We start from the raw sequence: 23080 nt of genomic DNA, 5'->3' as shown, positions 1-23080 counted from the left end.
TCACTTTGTATACTTTATTGTTTTACAAACTGTTTTCATCTTTTTATATATATTAATACTTCTTACTATGCATATACATATATTACATTCCTGTTAATTAATTTCCAATACTGTCTACCAAAAAATTATATTACTTTATTTTATCTTTTATTTATCATTTAGCCATATATTTTATCTTACACTATTTTATGTTGGATTCTCATTTAGCTTTTACTTGCAGGATTTTCTTTTTAATGTATAGATTATATTATATATTATGTATAGAAGAATTGTTGGAGGGAACCTGAAACCTAAGATTTTCATTGCCAAAGACTGCCTCTCTGTAATTGTTGTGTATATGATAAAGAACCTGAACTTGATCTAACAATGACCAGGTGTTCATGTTCCTATAAAACTGATCTCTGTGTGATCCATCAAAGAACCACAACATCTGAAATTCAACAATCTTGTTGCAGGATTGTCTGCTAAACCCCAGCCAGCATTTTAGGACTTTAAACATATTTGTTTATATATATATATATATATATATATATATATATATATATATATATATATATATATATATATATATATATATATATATATATATATATATATGTATATACATATATATATATATATATATATATATATATATATATATATATATATATATATATATGTATATACATATAGCTATATACATATATAAATGTATAAACATATATATATATAATTACATTTAAATACAATTAAAAAACACATACATGCAACGTACATACAATTTTGTGGAATACTAATAATTAATCCATATATAGTGGATGTTGAAAATAATGAGAATTATATGTATATATATATATATATATATATATATATATATATGTATATATATATATATATATATATATATATATATATATATGTATATGATGTGAATGAGAATTATACAACTAGTATTAAGTGCCTCCTACTATTCAGTCTGTCATCTACATGCTAATAAATGCTACTGCATATTCTTTATAATTATTCTTTATCTTTTTAAAGTCAATGTTAAGGGGCAAATGATTCCAGTGTGTCATGGCTCTGTAACTGACCGTTTCTTTCAACGTGCATATAAAAGGTACATACAGTCCTTTAAGATGCCTTATCATGTTATCTCGTGTTTAGAAGGTTGTTAAACCTAAACATGGTCGCTCTGCTATGTTCAGTTATGTGCTCCTGCAGTATGTCTTAGTATCTGATGTCGTTGACTCAGACTCTCTATCTGCTTCACCAAGAACTGCTTGTCCCGGCCCTCCTGTAAGCCAAAGACCCACTATTGCATTAGTGAGTATTAGGAAATCACATAAGCCAACATACATATGGTCAAAGTTCAAAACCATGTAAGTCTTTGCTTTACATCACACCATACAGGTAAATGCCAACAACTTACCAGTTTAAGCTGACGTCTTAGCAGGGCAACACTTTTCCCATAAACAGAGGCTAAGGCTATGAAATAGCACATCACCACACTGCCAGGGAGAAAGGAGCCGTGATTAAACATCTTGAAATAGACAGTGAAGGTCAATATAATATGAAGGTAAAATACAGGCTGCAATCTGTATCTGGGTTAAGAACAGTACCGTATATGCAAGGATAATAATCATGTTGACTCACCAAGATAATGCAAACAGAGGGATGGAGAATGACTGGGATCCAATGAAGAAGAGGAACTCCTGTGTCGTGTGAGAGAGGTTGTAGAAAGACATTGGAACAATCGACCACATGCTGGAGAAGAAACGGAAAGGACCGCAACCCATAGAAGGACGGATCCTGGGAAAGAGGGAAACACTTCGACAATGTAATATGACTAACAACATTTTTATACAATGTTTTTAGCAGTGCCATGACCAAAACTAATCCTGCTAGTCCTCTTGCAACGCTTTACCACTTTATTGTTATTTTACAATTGTTGTTTGTCACTGCCAGTGTTAGACTAAAACACGGTTTGAGATTGCTTTTAGCTTTGAAAGGCGCTTTATAAATACAATTTATTATTATTAATTAATAATATTAATAATATAATAATAATAATAATGGATAATAACTAATATCAATATTAATTAATATTTATATTTTATTTATATACATATTTTCTCTCTTTTAGGTGAAGTTTCTTAGATGAGCCCGTATAGTAGATTTCTACCTCGCCTGAACATGTATTTTTATTTACTTTTTCTCTGTTTGACCTGTCCTTTTTTTTAAAAGTACAAATAAAACATGAAACATAAAATCAGTACTCACTGTGCAAGACTGTAAATCATGACAACTGTGGCCAGGCCCCAGCCAAACAGGAAGTACCACCAGGAAAAAGAAGGTGGAGGTGGAGGAGCGAAACGTCTTCAGTGCTGGTCGACAATTATAGAAGAGTGTGATCTGAGGAGGAAAAAAGAAACGTAGACAGGGTTAGGGACAAAACCTAAACAAAGGCCAACAAAAAGGCATTATGTGAAATGTTCAAGTCAAGTTCTTTATCATCATATGCACAACAATCAGCAGTCGTTGGCAATTAAAATCTTCTCAGATCTCAGGCTCCTTCCAACAATGCTCATTAAATATGTATGCAAAAAGAAGAAAACCATGCAAGTAAAAGCAAAATGAGAATCTAAAACATAAAATAGTGCAAGTTAAAATATAGGGCTAAATGTAAACATAGAATAAAGTAATATACATTTGTGGTAGACAGGTAGACATGTATATGCATCAAAGGACGTAATAAATATATATACAGAGATATATAACAGAGTATATAGAGGTAAAGTGACAGTATAATAAATGTTGGCTATGTTAAAGCAACATCTTCACCTTCTTAAAGTAGAAGAGGAGGATGAACTTGATGGTGTTGATGAGCGGCAGCAGAGGGCAAAAAAGAGCTCCTGTCCAAACCACAGTCTGACCATACACCAGTGCAAGCACGTTGGCGGCAACCACAAACTCCTGCCGACCCACCCACTGAGCCAGCTTATTGGACCAGTTGTCCACCACCATCCTGACACACACACACACAAACACACACACACACACACACACACACACACACACACACACACACACACACACACACACACACACACACACACACACACAGAGAGCTGAATGTCATACTATGATTTGATCACATTCATTTGCACAATTTCCATCTTACTTAAAACACACATTCACACAGGGATTTGTACCTGCGTGGAAACTCCACCAGGACGAGCACAGCGATGTTGATGAGGAGGTCGAACAGGGTCAGTTTGTACATCTCCTGTCCTACACGTGTTTCCCAGCACTACATGTTGACATAAACATGAACAAAAATGAACCTGTCTTACAATATTTAAATGTTGAAAATAATATAAAATAATCTTCTTTGGTGTTTTTTCCTAAATTAGGACTGTGTCGCTCAAAGTAGCCCCATTATTTCATAATTATAGCACGGTACACACAAGCTGTAATTATACTCCATCTCATAAATTATACACATTATATATGCATTTTACTTAAAAGAGTGTCAGCAAATGAGACAGTCAAAGACTTTCATCGATGATTACCATCATGGTTTAGGGAAAGAATGAGGATGCTTTTTCATGTCAATTATGACTTTGTTAAATAGCAACAGATTCAAAATGTATTTCAGGCAGAATCATTTCATATTCCCTCCTCATTCTGGTGAATCACAGGTGTTTGGCAAAACAAAACTACCGTCAATCTGTTTGTTTCTCTTTCTAATTCGCATTCTTGCAGTTATCGACTTTCTTCTGTTCTCTGTCTCTGCAATGATGCAAAAGCAAACTGCAAACAGATTTCTTTGCTCATGTAAACACTGTAAATAACTGGGAAGTTAGATTGGAAAAAAACACGAATATTTGTATTGTATTTGTTGTCACAATCTCTCTATGTTGTTCTTCAGCTGTTGTCTAACAGCTTGGATATTCCTTCGATCCTGTTTGTGAAGAAGAAGCATATTCAAAAATAATTCACATGCACTCAAGAAGTATAATTACCGGGTAGACTTTATGGTTGTATTGGCACAGTTTACATTCTTCACTATTTGTGGCCCCGTCGCAGGTGATCTGACGCCACAGCGTGAAGAGGAGAACACCCAGACTCACCAGACGAAGGAACACTGATCTTTACATGGGACAGAAAAGATTCATCATTACATCAGAAATCAGAAACTTTATGAATCAGCTCACAGTAATAACATATTAAGGCTGACCGACCACATTGTGTCTGAACTAAACCAAGTTCTGAACAGTGAGTATGAATTGTTACCATCAAGTCAAAGATAGAGGTTTCCACAGTTTACTGAAGTAAGACTAAAGTACAGTGAATCCTAAAATGTAATATGGAGTTTAATATCCCAAATCAAATGTACGTTGGATGAGCTTGAAAATGTTGTCTGTGGTGATTGTAATGTTATGTTAAACGTTGTGATACTTGTACTAAATGTCTTCGGTTTAGAGATTGAACACAAATTTTGTTTATTTAGTTTAAAATGATGTTATAGAGTAACTACAGTATACACACCCTGGAGTACACTTCTACATCCCTGCACTACATTTATGCGACAGCTATAGTTACTTGTTATTTTCAAAGGTAAATTTATAAAATATAATACAAAATGTTGGTAGACGTTTCTCCTCTAAACCTTTCAGATGGTTTCATTTAAATAAGTGTTTGAGGCCAAAAGACGTAAAAAAAAATGTATTTCTTTGAAGAACTTTATTTCTGTATTCCTTCATCTCCCATTAATACTTTTATTACCCCTAATGTTTAGTGTCTCTGGACTAAACTACCTTTATGTAGTTCAAACTCCGCCACAACCAGCCAGAACAGTCAAATGTTACTTCTGATTTTTTAGGTACATTTCCTGATAAAACACCACTTTTTGTAGCAGGTTTGGTAAAATCTTAAAATTCTTATTTTTTTCTCATTTAAATTGTTCAAACCCTTTTGACCGGTGCGTTGAGGAAGGTGCAATCTTGAAAACGGGTAATTATGCTATTTATTTATGCCATTTTACATGGGGTAGATATTTTTAATGTATGTATTCCTTCCACTGGACTTGTCAACAGAATGGATGTAAAAAGTGTTAACAATGTTACAAAAGGTTCATGATGAATCAGTATGTTTGACCATACATTTACTGTTTTACCTTTGGAGAGGTTATATGAATGTTACTAAAGATATATTGGTATCATTATGTTGTATTTATTTATATGTAACAAGTGTTGTGATGCGGTCTGTATATCTGATAGAGGTTGTACAGCCCAAAATGTTTAAATAAATATTTGTTCATCATCATTTCCAAATAGAATCAACTAAATGCAAATGCTCTGAGCTAATCCCTCTCACAGAAACGGCAGTGCAAACCTTAACAGTGCCACTATGACAGTGGTGCTGGGGGCGTATCGCTCTACCAGCGCGATCTGGTCACACAGCAGCGGCACCACAAAGTTTCCGGCGGTGATGGCGATGGAAGGTAGATACTCAAAAAACAAACCCAGGATCCCTTTCTGCTCACTCTTCAACTGTTTGCCACAGAAGGAAACCAAAAGGTCACCAAAGACTTTCAGACCCAAGAAAATGAACATCATCACTCTCCTCTTGTACATCATTTACCTGGCTGAATTCGGTGGCCGCGAAGATGCCGTAGAACGCTGCTATGATGAGCCCAAATGAAACAAGACACATAAAAACACGTAGAAAGTATAAAACTACTTTTTGAGCCATACTCAGAGCGGCCGCCCTTTTCTTTATGCTCTCCTCCTCCAGATCCACCTGAGAGACAGAGAGAGAGGGTGAGGGGTCGTCTGAAAGCATGCGGTGAATGATTATGCAAAAACATTGCTGCAGGAGAGAACATCACATTTCTCCAACCCGCTAAGTGGGACAGATCCCCTCTGACCTGCAGCCGGTAGTGGATGTTCTTCTGCTTCAGTTTGGTAGCTCCGTCTCCCAGGCAACCGTAGTCCCAGCTGGTGAACACGATCATGCTGTATTCGCCCACAGTGCTGCCTCCCGTTGCCACGACAACTCGAGCTGCAGTCCCCATCCTGCGTGCACATGCACAAGCATCCAGTCAGGGAAAAGGAACAAGATGCAGCAGGTCAAGGTGACTGAACTCAAGCTTTTAAATGTCATTCTGTTTATTTCACTTATTGACCTGAACCCTCACTGACACGGCTGAACACACTCACACATGTGTCAGGGGCCCCCTCTAGCTTTCACCTGCAAGATGTCACTAAAAATAGATGCATAACAACCAGGAAGAGACACAACACAACCACAAAAAGTACTCAAAATGATGACAAAAAGAGACACAAAAAGACCACAAAGAGAAGCAAAACAGCTGCAAAGAGACTCAAAATAAGAACAAAGAGACACAAAATGAGTAGAAAGAGATACAAAAAGACCACAAAGAGAAGCAAAACAGCTGCAAAGAGACTCAAAATAAGAACAAAGAGACACAAAATGAGTAGAAAGAGATACAAAAAGACTACAAAGATAAGCAAAACAGCTGCAAAGTGACATCAAAGAGACATACAACAACTACAAACAGACTCAAAATAACTACAAAGTGACACAAAACAACATAATACACTATGAAGTCTATGTTTTGCTTCTATATACAGTAGGAGAGGTGGTGGGGCCTTCTGCATGTCTGTGCTCAGGGGCCCATTGTTTCACCTCTGCACATGCACACACACAAACACACATACAGATATACACAGGCTGCATCTTGATGATCAATACTGAACCTGTTTGTTAATGGACTGACCGTGCTATGATACAAATAAGACAGAAGATGAAGTAGAAGACGGCGGTGAAGAGGTAGGCCAGCGGGATGTTGTAGGAGAATTTACTGTCCTCCACCATTGTGTTGTTGTAGTAGCCATAAAACAGGTACGAATACTCCATGAAACCCTGAGCAACGAGGAGAGGACAGTCACTGACGTACTGAATGTTCCCGGGATGTGCTTTAAATTAAATGTACTTTCATCAGCAGAGGATATAGTAGGAAGCAGAGCTGAGGTCATGTCCACTGTATTTTGGGTCATGAAAAATTGTGTGTGGAAATAGCCTGCTGGGATAATAACTCACTGACGTAATAGACTCTTCATTTGAAAAGTAGGCCTCAGCTCCATGATGTTCCACTTTTAACGATTAATCGATTATCAAACTAGTTGGCGATTATTTTTTCAAGCGATTAGTCGACTAATCGTTGCAGCTTTACACTTATGACCTGAGTATTCCTAAAGTCCTGGCTACGGTCTTGTGTAGGAGATTTAAAAAGCTGAAGGCGTAAAGAATAATATTCATGACAATAACATATTCTTCGCTGTACGTTCTGCACGTTTCATATCTTTGAAGGTCAATGTGATGCTACAGTTTCTCACCGTTCCAGAAAGTAAGTCAAGGAAGTAATTATAGAACAACACCAGGCCTTGAGGATTAGGCTCATAATCCATGCATTCCTCTGGACCTGGAAAACACAGCAGAAAGAAAGCTGTATGATCTCTGCATGCATTCTCGAGTATTTCTATAGCTTCCCATGAACATTTCTGAACATGTAGGTCATGTTGTCCTAATGTTTTAAGACTAACTTAAAGAGAAAGGAGTGAAAGCTGCAGTGGTGTCTATATGCAGACCTGCGGCTCACTTGCAGAAGAAGAGGATCTAATTCCCTAAACTGTCATCTAGATGAAGCTAGTTTCCTCACACGGCTTTAAAAAACAAAGGATTTTATCTGATAAATTGTGACACATTCTCTTGTGAAAATGACTGAGGGCAAAAATGATTTTTTAAAAACAAAACACTTTAAGGTTGAGCGGTTATGGCTGTGCATGATAAAATGTTATCTCTTCTATATTTTACAAGCTTACAGATGAACCTCAGGTAATTACATTTTTATTTCAATATAGTTTTGGGAATATATCTTCTGCTCATGCACTGGGGGGATGCAGCGGCTTGCACTTCTGTCTCTAATTTATAGCAGGACTCTGTTGCCTGGAAACTGTTGCATCAAACTGTGAGAAAGCTTCCGGTCGATATTAGAAAGAATTGTGCTAAAACGTCAGGAAATGAAGAGCCATGAAAACACATTAACCACTGCCACGTGACACCCGCCAAAGTAAAAGCAAAATGAAATGCTGTGATGCTGCACAATCAATCATTACCCGTGCTGTTAACAACGCTGGCCTCGACAGATCTGAAGACGATGCTCGGGATGAGGACAAATCCAGCAATCAGTAAAAAGGAAACAAAATTGAGCACCACCAAGAACCTCAGGAACAGGAAGAAAGACTGGACACCACCTCCGAAGTTCCCTGTGGGGGCAAAAGGTCATGATTTCATTAAAAATGCAAAGAGGGGGGATATATATATATATATATATATATGTCATTATCTGTACTGACTGATCTCAAATGTTACTAGATTATTAGAGATGAAGGTTTTTACACACAATTATAAAGTCTGTAATTTAATATGCCTTTAGTAACGGTGGATAGATTTTGGAAAGCACAATTAATGTGAAGTCTGTATAGAATATGCAGAATATAAGGCATACAATAAATAATAGACAACTACAAACAACATAATAGAGTTTAAAAAGAGACATTAAAAATGGATAATTATCAGATTTTATTCTGTTTAGATTATATATAAACATGTGCTATGGCCTTTTTTAGATTTTGTTTTATTTTACCCCCCCTCCACTTTTTATATTTATTTCTATATGCTCTTTATAACATTATTAATGTTATTATACCTTGTCTGTTGATATGTGTGTAGAGGCTTGTATGTACTGTATGGCATTAATATTAGACAATAAATAAATGCAAAAAGGGATTCAAACCAAACGTGTAAAATGAGTTAAACAATCTTCTCTCTCCATATGATGCGTAGAGTTAGTACACAGAATGTGTAACCCTGAAATTAGTGGTTAAAGGTTTACCTCCAATCTTTTGCAAAGTCTTGCTCCACAGGGAGAAGAAGGAGAGAACCCCTCTCCCACTTTCTTTGAGTTTGCGCAGAGTTTTGGTATTTTTCCGTTTCCAGGACTCCCTTCTGGAAACCACAGGAACCTGCATTTGCTGCACTTGCCTGTCGTGGACAGGTTTCACATAAATGGAGTAATTATTGTGTGATATAATGAATGGTAACAATTTATTTAATGGGTCCGTAATTTCCTAACAATTTCCAAGACATTTCCTTACAAAGAAATATGTAATTTGGTTGTAATTATAGGGAAACGAGAGACCGTGTTCAGCTGGAACATTTCTAATTAATTATTTCTAATTAATTATTTCTAATTGATTGCGGTGCATGACGTTTACTGTCACATTAGTATTCTCTGTAATAAGATGTGTACCATTTAAAATATAAAAGCCCCGATCCACTAAAAAACGTGTGTTGTTTATTGTTATTTCACTTGTTTGACCTTCGCTGTGCAGAATGATGTTTCTGCAAAGGGAAGAAAGGTTTCTCTGTGCTCACCTTAAATCTGAGTTTAAGACATGTATGTTGACAGACAGATTTTGTTACATCACAACTACTTTTGGCAGCAAATTGTGGTTCAATATGCAATTTACACAGATGTGGAATCTTAAAGCCTCGAGCACACTAAGTGCTCTAAGAACTAATCATGAGAATGGATTTAAACCTGTTATAACTGGTTATTGGCCACTAGGGGGCAGCTGAAACAAGTTGTGAACATTAAACTGACATCATTCATTTGTGCAAGTATTTCAGGCCCCCTGATTTATATAAGTGCAATATTTACTGTCTGTTTAGCTGTTTTTGGTCTCTGCTCCACGTTCACTAAGTGTGTCCGTCTGCTGTTTGGTGCTGAGCGGGTAGTGGACAGAGAGTTTCTCAAAACTGTCTCTGAAAACTACATTATAAGAGCAGTGAGCGTGAACCAGAACATTAAAGTTTGGGGCCGTAAAACCAAAACTGAACTGAAACTCGCTATAAAGAGCCACAAAAATCATTATAACAAGAGATTGTGCAGTAGCCTACGTTTGATAAACATTTTTCAGTCTGGCTCTTACAGAGGTTTTCTTTTATAAAATTAGCTTGAATTATTTACAATTCAACATTAGAAAGCTTTCACCTTAGATATAACAAAACAAAAGATAAGAATAAAGAGCGAGCTGTGAGATGCAATTAAATAAAAAGATATATATATATTATTATTATTATTATATTATTATATCTATATATATTATATCCATTTATCAGCCACTTCCAGAAGTATTTGTACCAGTTTCTTGATATATTATTATAAAAATATTGATTTTAGTTGTTGCATTTTTATTTGTTAAACATTTCTGGAGCGGATCTTTAACTAACTTTAAATACACTTCCAAACTTTCAGCAGTACCTCACAGCTCTTTTCACTGCCATGGGCAGAGCAGTGGCTCTGATGTCCCGAGGCGGTCCACTGTCACCCTCTTCATCCTCCTCTTCAGGGGTCGAGGTCGAGCTGCAGTCGAACTGAGGGTGATTCTGATTGGACACTCGAGACGAAACCCGTCGTAACCTTAGAGACTGCTGGTCACCGGGGTAACCATTCCCTTAGAGTGGTTTAGTGCCGAAAAACAGCAAGAAAGTGATCAAAGCACCATGTGTCCACACAAAGCATCAGATTAAAAGAGCATTTCTCATCAGCAGAGACATTCTTTAGATATTCAGTCTGTTCAGATATTTATTCAAGTGTTTAGTGTTTAAAATGAACAAAAAAATATGTAAGTAAATGTGATTAGAGGTAAACAATAAATAAAAAAGACACACCTTCAGTATAGTCATACACCTCTCTTAAGCCTGGACTCTGTGGTTCACTGGCCATTTCTCTGATGCAGTTTAACAGCTGTAAAGATGTTCCTCTGTAACCACATCTGAGACTTTCACAGCAACAGATCCAGAATAAAACAAGTGGTGAAGCAGCCCGCAATGAGGAAATGCCGCCTAACCAGAAACCCCTTCGCTGTTGTCTTCTCTCACGGACTTTACTCCCTTTGTAACACACAGGTACTTCCTTGTATGACTTAACCCATTATTCCCAAGCAGATGGTTACCATTTATTTACAATTCATTTACGGAGAACAGAAGCATACAGCAAGACAACAGGTTACTCTTATACCCTTATTAAACTAATTAGTGTTATTGAGGAGTTCAAAGAAGTGTCCTTGAGAGATTTTAGTGATTTTCAACCGTGGGCAGTGATGGGAAGAAATGAAATATATCCTACATGTGAACATAATAATTGAATTACATAATTTGTATTAATTCACTGGCCAAAATGTTTTTGTTTAATCAAAGGGGTGCAGTTCCTCTTAGCTCAAAGAAAGCACCGGGACACTGTTGTGACGTAACTAAGCAGGTGTGTTTGTGTTCACTTATGCGGGACAGTTATTGATTTCCCAGTTGGACAAAAGGAAAAATGTGATGTATGAAATCTTTTTTCTACATGATTTATCTTACTGACTTACACAAGGTAATTAAAAAAAGGTCACAGATGATATTAGTAAAGAAAGAAAAGACAAGAGAGTAGCGCTGATGAGGACATACTGATATGTATTCCACAAGTAACACTGTCACAGGGCAGGGAGTGTTACAGTTGGTGCAGTATGTGAAGCTAAAGAGACAAAAGGCAAAAGAAATAAATAGTCTGGAGGACTAGAAGTCACAATCATTACTGTGCAATAATACAAACAAAAACAAAGTTGGGTTTTGGCACAGAGAGGGTAAAGGCATCACACAAAAAACATTTGGAAAACAAATCATCTCGGTTTCACGTGGAGAACAAAACGTGCTCGTAGAAAACAGACGCAGTAGTTATCACACAGTTTGAGACGGGAACGAGTGGAAAAACTCTCAACGTGTTTTCCAACTGTTCACAGTTTAACGAGGTTAGGGCCGGGCGGTAATTCAATATCATCATTTATCAACTTTATTATCATAACATGTTATCGTTCTGGACGTTTCTGCCGTCAGAATAAATGTTTCAGGGCAAGCTCTAATTTTAAGCAACATGTGGTCACATTGAATACATGACATCGGGACAGCGTATTGCTTTGTATTCACTTTGTATTTAATTTGCATACATTTTTCATATTGTGACACATATAAATAAACGTTATGTTTTCAGTTCGGTTTGTTGATTTGTCAGCAGGATTACAGAAAAGCTACGGGCCCCTACATGACACTCTGTGAAAGGGTGTAGCAGGTGTACACGCGCCCCGATTGCCCTTCTAGTTAACGCTGTAGCAATATTTTAAACCATATCACCCAGCCCTAGCTGTGCTGTTATTCATGACGTTGGCTGCTTATAGTCATTATGTGAAACTTGCAACTTTTTGTATCAAATGTTTGGTCCCAACCCTGAATGGTCCACGATGGCAGTACAGACATGTTGGCAGTGAACGGACTGTTGCTATCTTACACATGACGCTCTTCGGACAGAGGTCAGTGCAGATGTTCCTGATGTGCTCACAGTTACAGGCAGAACAACAGTAAGGAAAAGACATGTTGTGAGTAAACCAAAGCACAGAAATCTTCAGCCCACATGAACATTACCATGCTGAACAAATTAATCTATAACATTTAATGTAATTAGGCAGCCATACAAATGTAATCTGGACTTTGCTTTGCTCCATTCAACCGATGATTAGTTTTACAGTACGTTTGGCATTGTACTTGTTCTGCAGTTAAGTATGACAAAAACATAATCTTATTTAGGCCAAGGGGCTGATTTAAGACGGCAAATAGAATCAGGATTATTTCTGTTCCGTTAAATATATATTTCTTAATTTAAGACAATGCTCACACACAAATGTGGACGCCATCATAATGTTTTTTCCCATTATTCAGTATAAACGTGCTGTAACATTATACTGAGTGCTGCTGGAAGGTTTTGTTGGTTATGGAAACTTAATTTAATCCCATTCAATCGCTTCTGTTAAATATTTATAAGACCATTATGAGGCTTAAGTTGGTTGTTGTTTGCATCGCCCTCCTGCCTGTCTTTAAAACAGCATCTTGACATTTCAACATCCTCATTTTACCCGGCAATACAGTTCAATTAAACGTGGAAAGGTATCGTGAAATAAAAACGCACAAGTGTACCGGCAGACGCTCAGATGAGGGGAGTGAACTAAATACATCCCAAAGCCAATCACACTACAAAAGTAACATTCATTGAGCTCAAACATCCCTCTCCCAGTGTTCACAGTACTTTAGATGTCGACATAAACGGAAAGTCGTTTGCCAGATTTTACTTGTCACACTTTTGTCTGATTTAATGCTTTTTTTTAATAACTTGTACATTTTCCCCACAAGAGGTTTTAAAGGACCCGTGTGACGTTTGTTGCTTGAAAGACGAGTGTTGGTGCGATGGATGTTTGAAATTCTAGTCTTGAAGTAACAACTCCTCATGTCCCCCCCTAAAAAAACTCCACCCAGTTCTTTTCTGTACCTCCATTCAGTCTGTTTTTTCTCCAGTTTTCACATTTTCTATCTTCTCTCCCTCTCTTTTCTCCTCCTTGTCCCCTCTCCTTCCTTCCCTTTTCCCTCCCTTCAGAGCCCTGCCGACTATAATACAGCAAACGGCGATGATGTGCATGCTGAAGTAGATGGACGTCCAGTAGTTGATGGTGTCGGAGGCCTTGAGCAGGACGAAGCCCATGCACATGTAGTCGTAGGCCCTCATCTTCAAGAACCAGTGAACCCAGTCGAAGATGTTCTGTCCAAAAGGACCCAGTTTAGCTCGGACAGACGCCTCCATGGCAGACTCGGCTGCGATGCACAGGGGGATGGTGAGGAAGGAGAGGTAGTAGCCGGCATGTAGTCCGTGCCAGTAGGCGCTGATGAACATGGTCCAGCCGGCCCTAAGATACAGACAAACAGGAGAGATGTTGACGTCATACGGACACACCACTCTGAGGGTTTGTGTCTTCTGTCATTTCAGATCATTCAGATTTAAAGTTATTTAAAGTGTGTAGTAGGACATGAAATAATCCCTACGTGTCCTCTTACTTTCAGGGAATACACATAGCAGAAATGGTATTAAATAAAACGAGACTTTAAGGATAAGTCTGGTGATATTCTTTATGTTTCTTTATATTGTTAATTAACAAGAAAAAAGAAAAAGAAAAACACCAACAATGATCCTACTAAGTATGTATGTTCTGTAGCCAAAGTCAGATATTGTTGCACAGGGCGACATGATCCCCCTGTGCAACAGTGTGTGGTTTTTTCGTTTTAATATTTGCATATTCAGTAAGATGAAGTTTTACAGATGAACTTATACATATTTGGTTCTGGTCCTCTCGTGGGATTTATTGACATTAACTAACAAATAAATGTTTTTAACATTTTACTTCTGTTATCTTAATTAAATAATGAAATCCTCAGTACTTTTCATTTGTCAAGTATTCAATTTACACAGGAGCATACAAGTATAGGCTTTCCCATGTAGTTATATGATATAGATTATTTATTTATTGAATTACCAGAAATCATGCTGTATTGTGATAAATATCGTAATCGAGATATAAAATTAGCAATATCGGCATAGAAGGTTGAAGGCATAAAACCCAAACACTCCACACAGGGATTTGTGGAGGAGTTTGTGGATTCATGCCTGTAAAATAAGCAGAAACTGCTGCATGCATAAAGCCTTACCTGAGAGCGTAGGCTTTGAAGGGGGCATTGGGGTAGATGTAGTGATGGAGCCACCACTGCACTGTCATGTTCCAGTAACGCATGCCATGCCGGACCTTCACACAGAAGTCAGTGTTGTAGCAATCGATGTTCTGGATGGTTTTGAAGTCATATTTCTCTTCAGCGGTGGGATCGGGACTGGCCATGAGGGAAAAAGTTACTTTCAACAACATAAATATGAACTCCATACAGGATGTTAGTGAGTACATACAACATACACACATATCGATGCATCCTCTTTCAATATACGCGCTGTTCCTGTGATGGTCTACCTGTAGTTGACGGTGGGTCCTCCTCCAGGTTTGGACAGCGCATTTTCTGGATAGCAGCCCAAACCTGCACTGATAAATCCAGCCTCAGCTCCGCACCACGCTGCATAGAAACGCATCCTAAACACGAAGAACACTGCTATCATGTAGAAAGCCCTGGTGATAGAGAGAGAAAAGTACATTAATCATCTCCGTCTTACCAAACAACTGCAGGGACATTCAACCCTAAATTACTACTTGGCCCTCCACAGCTCATTTAAACGTCATCACGGTTGTGTTTAGCTCACTGTGAATAGTAATCTATACTTTGTTTTCATTCATTTTTCTTATTTCATTTTCTTTCCTCAGACAAACAGCAGCCAGACTCCTGACAAGAGTTGAGACCAGTACACTGTCTCTTTAAATTAACTGCCTCCCAGGACAAATGGAAATATGCATTATGTTACTTAACACACTTAAAATGCTTGTTTTTAGCTGGACAAATGTATTTTCTTTTATATTAGTTGCATCAATTTCATTCAGTGTTTTCTTCTCTTAGCATTTAAATGCTTGTATTGTATGCAGTTGCTGAAATGATGCGATGATGATTAACTAATAAACCTACAACTCCTGTAACTGACATTGTTACTGATATTAAAAGACATTACCAGGGCAGTGATGCATTGTTACAATACCTAAAGAAAAAGTTTTCATCCAGGAACTCCTCGGTCCGAACGTAGGCCAGTGGGAAGACGGAGTTAACAGACAGGAACAGAGCGCCGTAGAGAGGAACCAGCTTCAGACGCTGCAGACACGGCACCCAGCCGGGCAGGACCTGCGGGCTCGGCTGCTTCAGCCAGTCAATGTACGTTTGGAAGCGGAAGAACGGACCTTAAGGGAGATGGAGGGATGAGATTAAGGAATAAAGGCGGTGTTGTGAAGACAGCGATAGAGACAAATGGACAACAGGGATAATGCAAGACACAAAAAGGAACAGTGGAGGACAGGGGGGTTCATAAGAAGAGAGGGTGGTGTTGTAAAGGAGGGGGAGTAAGAAAACAAAAAGAGAGTGGAGGTATATGAAAACCAGAAGAATTAAAAAATAATACTGAAAACAATACGGACTCACACAATATTGGGCAAGTAGCGGAGAGTGAGAGAAAAAGAAACAACAGTTAAAATTCATGCAAAAGCAAGAATAACACACGTGAATACAAAGAGCTCGCACACAAACATAATGTTTAGTTTATAAAACGTTCACTTAAACATCAGAACTGACACAACTTCCTCCAAACAACATTATTCAGAGAAGATTCTGAGAAGCGTCAGACGTTTCCACAGACTTACCGGTCATTATACCGGCATAGCAGTAGCTATAGGACAGAATATCGTAGAGGGAGGGCTCCTGAGATAGACCACCAATGACGGGAGACTTGGCAAAAGAGCTCACGTCCTTCTTCTTCTCCATGTGGAAGCTTTTCACCTCGTTCGCCAGACTCACCATCTGAGTAAAAAGAAAGATACATAAAAGTCAACAGAGATGCACGAACTGTAGGTGTGTTGCTTCGATAGATCTGACTAGGTTTCTGTACCTTGAGAGTGAGAAGCAGCTGGATGGCGTTGGCAAAAGGTGTCGGTGATGGCAGACCGAACCACGTGACCAGCCGGAAGAAGAGGAGGTAGAGAAAGCTCCAGCTGAGACACAATGCTGGGGCATGCCTGGTCGACAGAGACAAATGTTACGAGTGAGTTTACATGTTATGTCTGCACAGTATCTACAGTCCAGTTCATGGCGACTGTTTTGTCCTCTTTGCACTGATTGACTCCTGTTGTGCGCCGCGTGTGCATCAGCATTTGTTTGCACATAAAAGAAATATTAAATTATGATATGTAAGTGGAAACAAACACTTTTACCTACATACACTCAGATAGAGATGAAAAGCGTTTGCATGTGTTATTATAGTTGGTCGAGATAACCGACGACCGCAGTGTTTTCTGTTTTCCTCAGAGCCTAGCAACTACCAACAACACAGGACACACCGCATTTTGTTTTCCACGGTTACTTCGGTTGTTCAACCACCCGACATTTCCACTACGAGGGTTAAATGCAAAGAACTTACATTGATATTCTTTGGTAACTGGGGATAGTTACCGAGGATAACAATAGCGCTATTCTCTTCCTGTTTTGGATGGCAAATAGATTTACATAGTGAGAACGATGCTCATAGGGAACACATCTGAACGCCGGCGGTGCCATTATTCTATAGCCATCACATTGTGTATCAACTTGTCTATTTGCCACTTTACAGAAAACAAAACGTTGTGCAGGAGACACAAGAAGCTACAAGCTTACGCAAAGACTTATCTTAAAAGATTAACAGATTCATGTTCAGTTTCAAGCAAAAAGGCCAAATATTCTCTCATTCTCAAGTTTTACAATATGAGGATTTGCTGCTTTTCGTTGTCATATGTAATGGTAATTTGAATATCTTTGGATTTTGGGATGTTGGTAAAACACAACAAGCAATTTGAAGACATCATCTTGAGCTCTGAGAAATTGTATTGGGCATTTTTCTATATTTCTTTACATTTCAGGACTTTATAGTAATATAAACTACTGTTAATTAATCAATACGATTTTGTTTGTCAGTTACAGGCTGACCTTCTTCACTTTTTGTCACAGTGTGTGTGTGTGTCAGTGAAATACGTTTGTAAAAGCATTGATGTTCATCTCTCACCGCCAGCTGCTCCTTATTATAATCCATGTTCCAATCACCGTCACCAGAGAGTGGAGGGTGTGGATGTGACAGGTGACGATGGCGATAGAGAGGCCCAGAAGAAGAGAGGCCCCCTGCTTCACCGGAGGACCTGAAGTGAGAGCAAAGTTATATAATTAAGCAATGGGAGCGACATGATGTGGGAAAAGCACCTGAGACACAGCATGAAAAGTCTTATAGAATCTCTAAATTATTATTATTAGACACATTTCAGTATATATATGATCATGAGCATCCTGAGGATGATTGAAGCTGTAGATGAAGAGCAGCCCTCCTCCTTAGTTAAATGTTAAAATTATATTGTTTGGTATTTTGGTATGTGAAAAATATTAAATCCTAATTCCCTGTCCCACAATGCAAAGTTCAGGGCAACAACTGTAATGCTTTTGTTTGTGCCCTTTAGAAAGATCTTAGTTTGCATTATCAGTTACAGAGACTATGAGGTATAATCAAGAGCATTTAAAAACAGAAAAACACATTTTGTTAATTATGTTATGTTCCAAAATACTCACTGAGGTAACGGAAGAGGAATCCAACAGGGATGGAGGCAGCAAGGACTCCTAAGTACACCAGCTCATCGGGAGACATCGTTCTGCTGGCACAGAAACACAGATCAGCTCTAAACTTGCTCATATAAAAAAATTACACACATATTAAACATCGTAAATAGACACTCCATAATTATGAATTACACACAATGCAAAGTACGACGAACGCAATAAAAGCAGCACATACAGGCAATACAACACAATCCATTCTAATACTCTGAAACAAATAGTGCCTTGGTGAAGCTGATCATTTCTGCATCACAGATACATTTATTAAATCATTTAGGATGTTTTTAGTGCTAAATCACATCATATTGTAAAGTAGAGGGAATACAAGAAATGTTATATTTTTTGTAAACATTTTTTACAGCCATCTCTTAATTTAAAAGCATTTCTTCTTAGTATTCTTAAAAGATACACATTTATTTAGCCTACCATTTATCTTGGTCATTTTGTGTTTTAATTGTGAAAGGTTTGTCCAGCAGGCCTGATAGTTTATTCGACCCATGGGGCACTTCAACTAATATTTTTGAGCAATATCAAATGTTTTACGTACTATTTAGATATAATGTGGGTACTTGTTGTCATTGTTGTTATCACCATCATTTGTAGTTTTATGTTTGTTGATTTATTGTATTTGTGGTTCACTTGTTTTGATTTTAATACATGTTTTAAACTAGGATGAAAGGTTTACTTGTGTGTATCCCAGGAGTAGTTGATATAATGGTAGTGGCTAATGGGGATCCAAATAAAGAAATAAGCAGAAACAATAACTTTCTAATCTTCAGTGAGGGTGTGTTTCAAAATATACCCTCCATGTGAAGCAAGCATCTTTATTTCCGGTAAGTTATGCAAGAGGACCCTGGTACAGTGTTGCAGCACCTTGAATCATTATTTGTGAAAGGTCGTATACAAGCGTTAATAAAGAGACTAAATGCAAAGGACAACAAATAGGCCAATAATACATTACAAGGATTCATCACAACACATGGGAACTCATCCATAGCTAAATGGGAAGTAGCTGAGTTTAGTAGGCTACACAGTAACGCTAGATCTCGGTCTGTATTTAAGTCATAGATATGAGCCCAAGGAAAAACTGGGGAAAACAGCCACTTCCTTTATCACTTTCATTACGGTACTTGTTATACAAAATAAAACAGTTTAATTTACTCGGGACACAAGCAGAGCTGACTAAAACGAGTCTTCCAGCGCTACCTTGCCCTAAAAAGCTAACATCCAGGTGAGTTTACGCGGTGGCGTTAGCTAACAAACTCCGAGAAAAGGAAAGCCACTGCTTTATAAATTGATAGATTACAAATATAAAGACCGTATTGACTGGATTTCAGAGGTGGGTGATAAACCACTGTAACGTACTGTCGTCCCGTCTGCTGGCATCAGGCTGTAACGTTAGCATCGTGAGTCCAAACTAAATAGTCTTCAGCGTAATGTTAGCACCTGCAACATTATAAAGAGTCAGTTGGAGCACTACTTACATTTATAACGTTAAATCACCACGGGTTAATAACTCCTGTTTTTGGCAGAGCCTGCACATCCAGCTACCCATTCACACAGCTAACAGATATTTACTTCCGTGCCATCCCTGAAGTCACGCCACACCCCTTGTTAGAATGGTACCGTCCCACTAGGAGGCGTCATCATACAACCAACCATGAAAGATAACGCCATATCGGACAGTACCATTATAACGCGAGGGGTGTAGAATTAGCCATTCTGAATTTGGGTCGCACAAATAATCCGCGGACTTTTGTAGCTACTGGACTTTCTATTCATTGAAATAACACCCCTTTACTCAAATACAACTATAATATAAACTGTACTAAGTCACAACAGCATAGGCTACATTAGAGCCAATATTATAGTAGGAAGTGGGTGAACAAAGTGTGCAACAACTCAAGTTATCTGGTCAGACCAAACGATTTTATTCAAAATGTTGACAGAAAGAAAGTATCAAACAGACTTCTGGGACAACATCCTTTTTAATCTTCCTCTTCGTCGTCAGCTCCTCCAGCTCCACCCTGGCCCTTCTTGGCATTCTTTCTCTTGACGCGGCCTGGGCGTCCACCACCATATGGAGACCTCAGGGAGAAGTCGATGTGCTTCTGGCTGTCCAGGCGAACAACAAAGGAGGGGATGTTCACCACCTGCTTGCGCACACTGTTGAGACAGACAGATAAGAGTTAGACTTTGAAAAACACTTTTAAAAAAGTCAATTTCTCATTCTGCTGTATTGTTCTGCTTGACATGTGTCAAACTTTATTAATTAATCTTACATCTAAAAAAAAACAAAAAAAACTGGCTTGACAAATCAATCCAGGCAGGCTTCATTCACGAGGAATTCTTGACACCACAGAAAATCTGAACGTATGAAGTTTAATCATCAGCCTGAGTATTTGGTACATCATACTGCACAAGGTGTACAGTGAATATGACAATTGCCCGAGGTGCAATCCTCCGTACCTTACCTGACAGCCACAACACCAGTGACACTAGTCCAAGCCCTCGGCAGCAGGATTGGCTCTGGGCAATTTCTACTGACAAGGTATACGGTTTTGATACCGAATTGACCTTGTTGAAAAGTTTAACTGATCTCAGTAGAGAGCGTTAAAAGTTGATGGTCCCTCTGATGGGAGAGGAAGCATTGAGTTTCAAATGAGGGCCCTCATAAGACCTTTTTATTATTGGATGTTTGTTCCCAGGAGCCTTAGAGCTTACCGAATGTGCCTCTGGCGGATAAGGACACGAGCATGGTGGATGCTCTTGGCAAGTCCAAGCTTGAAGACCTGTGTCTGCAGCCTCCTCTCCAAGAAATCTTCAACCTTCAGACCCAGGATGTAATCCAACTTCATCTTACCCTCGTCAAGTACACCGATCCTCACCAGACGCCTGAGCAAAGCGTTACCTGGAAGACCACACAGGAGCCATTTACAATCATAAACATACAAGCAGTCTCATACATACTGAATGGCCATCTTTGTAAAGTGACGATTGGCCTCATTCACGAGGAATTCTTGACACCACAGAAGAGTCTGAGATTTGATTAAGTAATCATCGGCCAATACGCTCTCAAACTGGTAATTGAACTTATTTTGCATACCTTCAAACAGACGCTTGGGGTCCTTCTCGTCAAGCGTGAGAAGTTCTCTGGCAGCTTTGCGAATCTTGGCCAGGGTGAACTTGACCCTCCACACCTCACGCTTGTTCCTCAGACCATACTCGCCTTGAAAGAAGATGGGAAAAGTAAACCGTTATGTTCGGTGCTGTGTCGTCCAGAAGAGGTAAACATTAGTTTTGATAAGTAACTACACTGGAGATAATGAAATCACAGCATACCAATGAGTTTCAACTCCTGGTCGAGACGAGACTTCTCGAAGGGACGGCGGGGGGTGACATAGGTCTTGCGACAAACCCAACTCCTGGCAACGGGCATGGCTTCTTAAAAGTGCCTGCAACATCAGGATATCAGACATTAGGTCAGTCAGTGTAAGAAAATCAAAGTATATTTTACAACACACAAGTAAATATTCACAGTAAATTAGTCTTCCTAAGCGCTCCACTCATAAGGAGACATCTTTAGCTCATCTCATACATACTGAAGCAACTAATAGGAAGTGTACACCCTTAAAATTGAAGCCTAATAGTTCACAAGAATAGTGCATACTGATAAATATACTCATCTGAACTACTAACTGTTGACAGCCATATTTTAAACCATGAAATTTCAGTGCCTGTGTTATTCCATTTTTAAAGTGATTAAATCACAATTTGAAATTAAAAACGCATGAATGTGAATATATATTTTATTGTGGAAAAAATGTTTAGCCACCCAACTAAAACCAGATAGTTGCCGTTAAAATTGCTGCATTGTGTTGTGGTCCTAAAGTTCATGAAGACACGTATTTTGTGGAAATTAATGACGCTACCACAATAACACAACGCTAGAGAAGTTTCAGTTAATGTGTTGAACTACAAGAAACCATGTAAATACGAGTTCACGTCAGCTATTTGTCAGACATACGAGTAGGCCGCAGCTGCACCGCACCACGTTGTTCAATGTGACAAGCTAGCGTTAGCTTAGCATTAGCCGAATTCGCTATATTAGTTACAAAAACCTTACATTGGTTATGTTAAAGACACATACGCCAATAACAATACATTCTCTGCGATTGCCTATGAACGGTTGTATATTTAAGATGTCTAAATGTGAGTTTGTGATGTAGCATGAGGCCGCAGATCGTACCTGTCTCGCTCAGGCCAGCGAAGTAAAGAGGACGTAAAATGAAGTTCCCATTTATTTATAGGAACGACGCACGCACTACATATCCCGGCATGCCCCTCTGCGACCAAACGGAAGTGGGAATGTTGGTCTTGTCGCACTCTGTTGGTCAAACAGGAAAACACAGCTAAATACACTGAAGGTAGTAGCTTTAAATACTATATATACTATACATATGAATCATGTATTCATATATCTGAAAACTATAACAGACTTTCAGCTGAAGGACAATTTTTATCACCAGGCTTGTTAACTCATACGCCTAGGCATAGATCACATATCTGATGTTTGCACTTTTTATTATTCACATCAGAATGCCCTATCAACATGAATGCTGCTATATAACCTGGACTGCTACTCACACACAATCCTCTTTTTCATGTATGTCAATAGTAAAAAAAGAAATCTAGCTAGTTATGTCATTCCTTTTTCTCAGTAAATATGTGCAATACTGTTGTATTAACCTGTCACTTACTT

The 23080-nt window shown here is 38.4% G+C and overlaps 3 protein-coding genes across 3 annotated transcripts; all 3 read right to left on the bottom strand.

Annotated features, from left to right (window-relative positions):
- Positions 1–920: 920 nt before the first annotated feature.
- On the bottom strand, positions 921–11415 carry tmc4 (transmembrane channel-like 4). Its single transcript, XM_029452169.1, is given in 17 exon segments — positions 921–1276; positions 1412–1490; positions 1636–1791; positions 2263–2312; positions 2314–2394; positions 2824–3007; positions 3195–3292; positions 4008–4134; positions 5380–5537; positions 5629–5787; positions 5915–6062; positions 6788–6933; positions 7407–7492; positions 8187–8336; positions 8966–9114; positions 10397–10589; positions 10807–11415. Coding segments are annotated over 17 exon segments (2112 nt in total). The 5' UTR covers positions 10862–11415; the 3' UTR covers positions 921–1183.
- A 157-nt stretch (positions 11416–11572) lies between these two features.
- mboat7 (membrane bound O-acyltransferase domain containing 7) lies at positions 11573–20003 on the bottom strand. Its single transcript, XM_029452170.1, has 9 exons — positions 19803–20003; positions 18274–18353; positions 17723–17852; positions 16577–16703; positions 16332–16488; positions 15680–15875; positions 15009–15161; positions 14698–14874; positions 11573–13901 (listed from the first exon to the last, which is right to left on the bottom strand). Exons 2-9 carry the CDS (start codon positions 18347–18349, stop codon positions 13496–13498), a joined length of 1422 nt encoding a protein of 473 aa, XP_029308030.1. The 5' UTR covers positions 18350–18353; positions 19803–20003; the 3' UTR covers positions 11573–13495.
- Positions 20004–20228: 225 nt separating this feature from the next.
- Positions 20229–22608, bottom strand: rps9 (ribosomal protein S9). Its single transcript, XM_029451579.1, has 5 exons — positions 22568–22608; positions 21661–21773; positions 21425–21547; positions 21043–21229; positions 20229–20484 (listed from the first exon to the last, which is right to left on the bottom strand). Exons 2-5 carry the CDS (start codon positions 21755–21757, stop codon positions 20307–20309), a joined length of 585 nt encoding a protein of 194 aa, XP_029307439.1. The 5' UTR covers positions 21758–21773; positions 22568–22608; the 3' UTR covers positions 20229–20306.
- Positions 22609–23080: the final 472 nt, after the last annotated feature.

The sequence above is a fragment of the Cottoperca gobio genome, chromosome 16 (genome assembly GCF_900634415.1).
Source record: "Cottoperca gobio chromosome 16, fCotGob3.1, whole genome shotgun sequence".
NCBI classification, from domain to species: domain Eukaryota; kingdom Metazoa; phylum Chordata; class Actinopteri; order Perciformes; family Bovichtidae; genus Cottoperca; species Cottoperca gobio.
Note: the sequence above shows the minus strand (reverse complement) of the source record. Positions and strands in the feature narration are given on the sequence as shown.

Excerpts from the sequence above, each read along its gene's own strand:
- mboat7 (XM_029452170.1), bottom strand. The coding sequence starts at position 18,349 with ATGTCTCCCGATGAGCTGGTGTACTTAGGAGTCCTTGCTGCCTCCATC. Across the intron at positions 16,489-16,576 it reads AGCTGCTTCTCACTCTCAAG|ATGGTGAGTCTGGCGAACGA; the intron begins GTACAGAAACCT and ends CTTTTTACTCAG. Across the intron at positions 14,875-15,008 it reads GGACCCACCGTCAACTACAG|TCCCGATCCCACCGCTGAAG; the intron begins GTAGACCATCAC and ends CCTCATGGCCAG.
- rps9 (XM_029451579.1), bottom strand. The coding sequence starts at position 21,757 with ATGCCCGTTGCCAGGAGTTGGGTTTGTCGCAAGACCTATGTCACCCCC. Across the intron at positions 21,230-21,424 it reads CCCCAAGCGTCTGTTTGAAG|GTAACGCTTTGCTCAGGCGT; the intron begins GTATGCAAAATA and ends GTGGTCTTCCAG. Across the intron at positions 20,485-21,042 it reads ATCCGCCAGAGGCACATTCG|TGTGCGCAAGCAGGTGGTGA; the intron begins GTAAGCTCTAAG and ends CTGTCTCAACAG.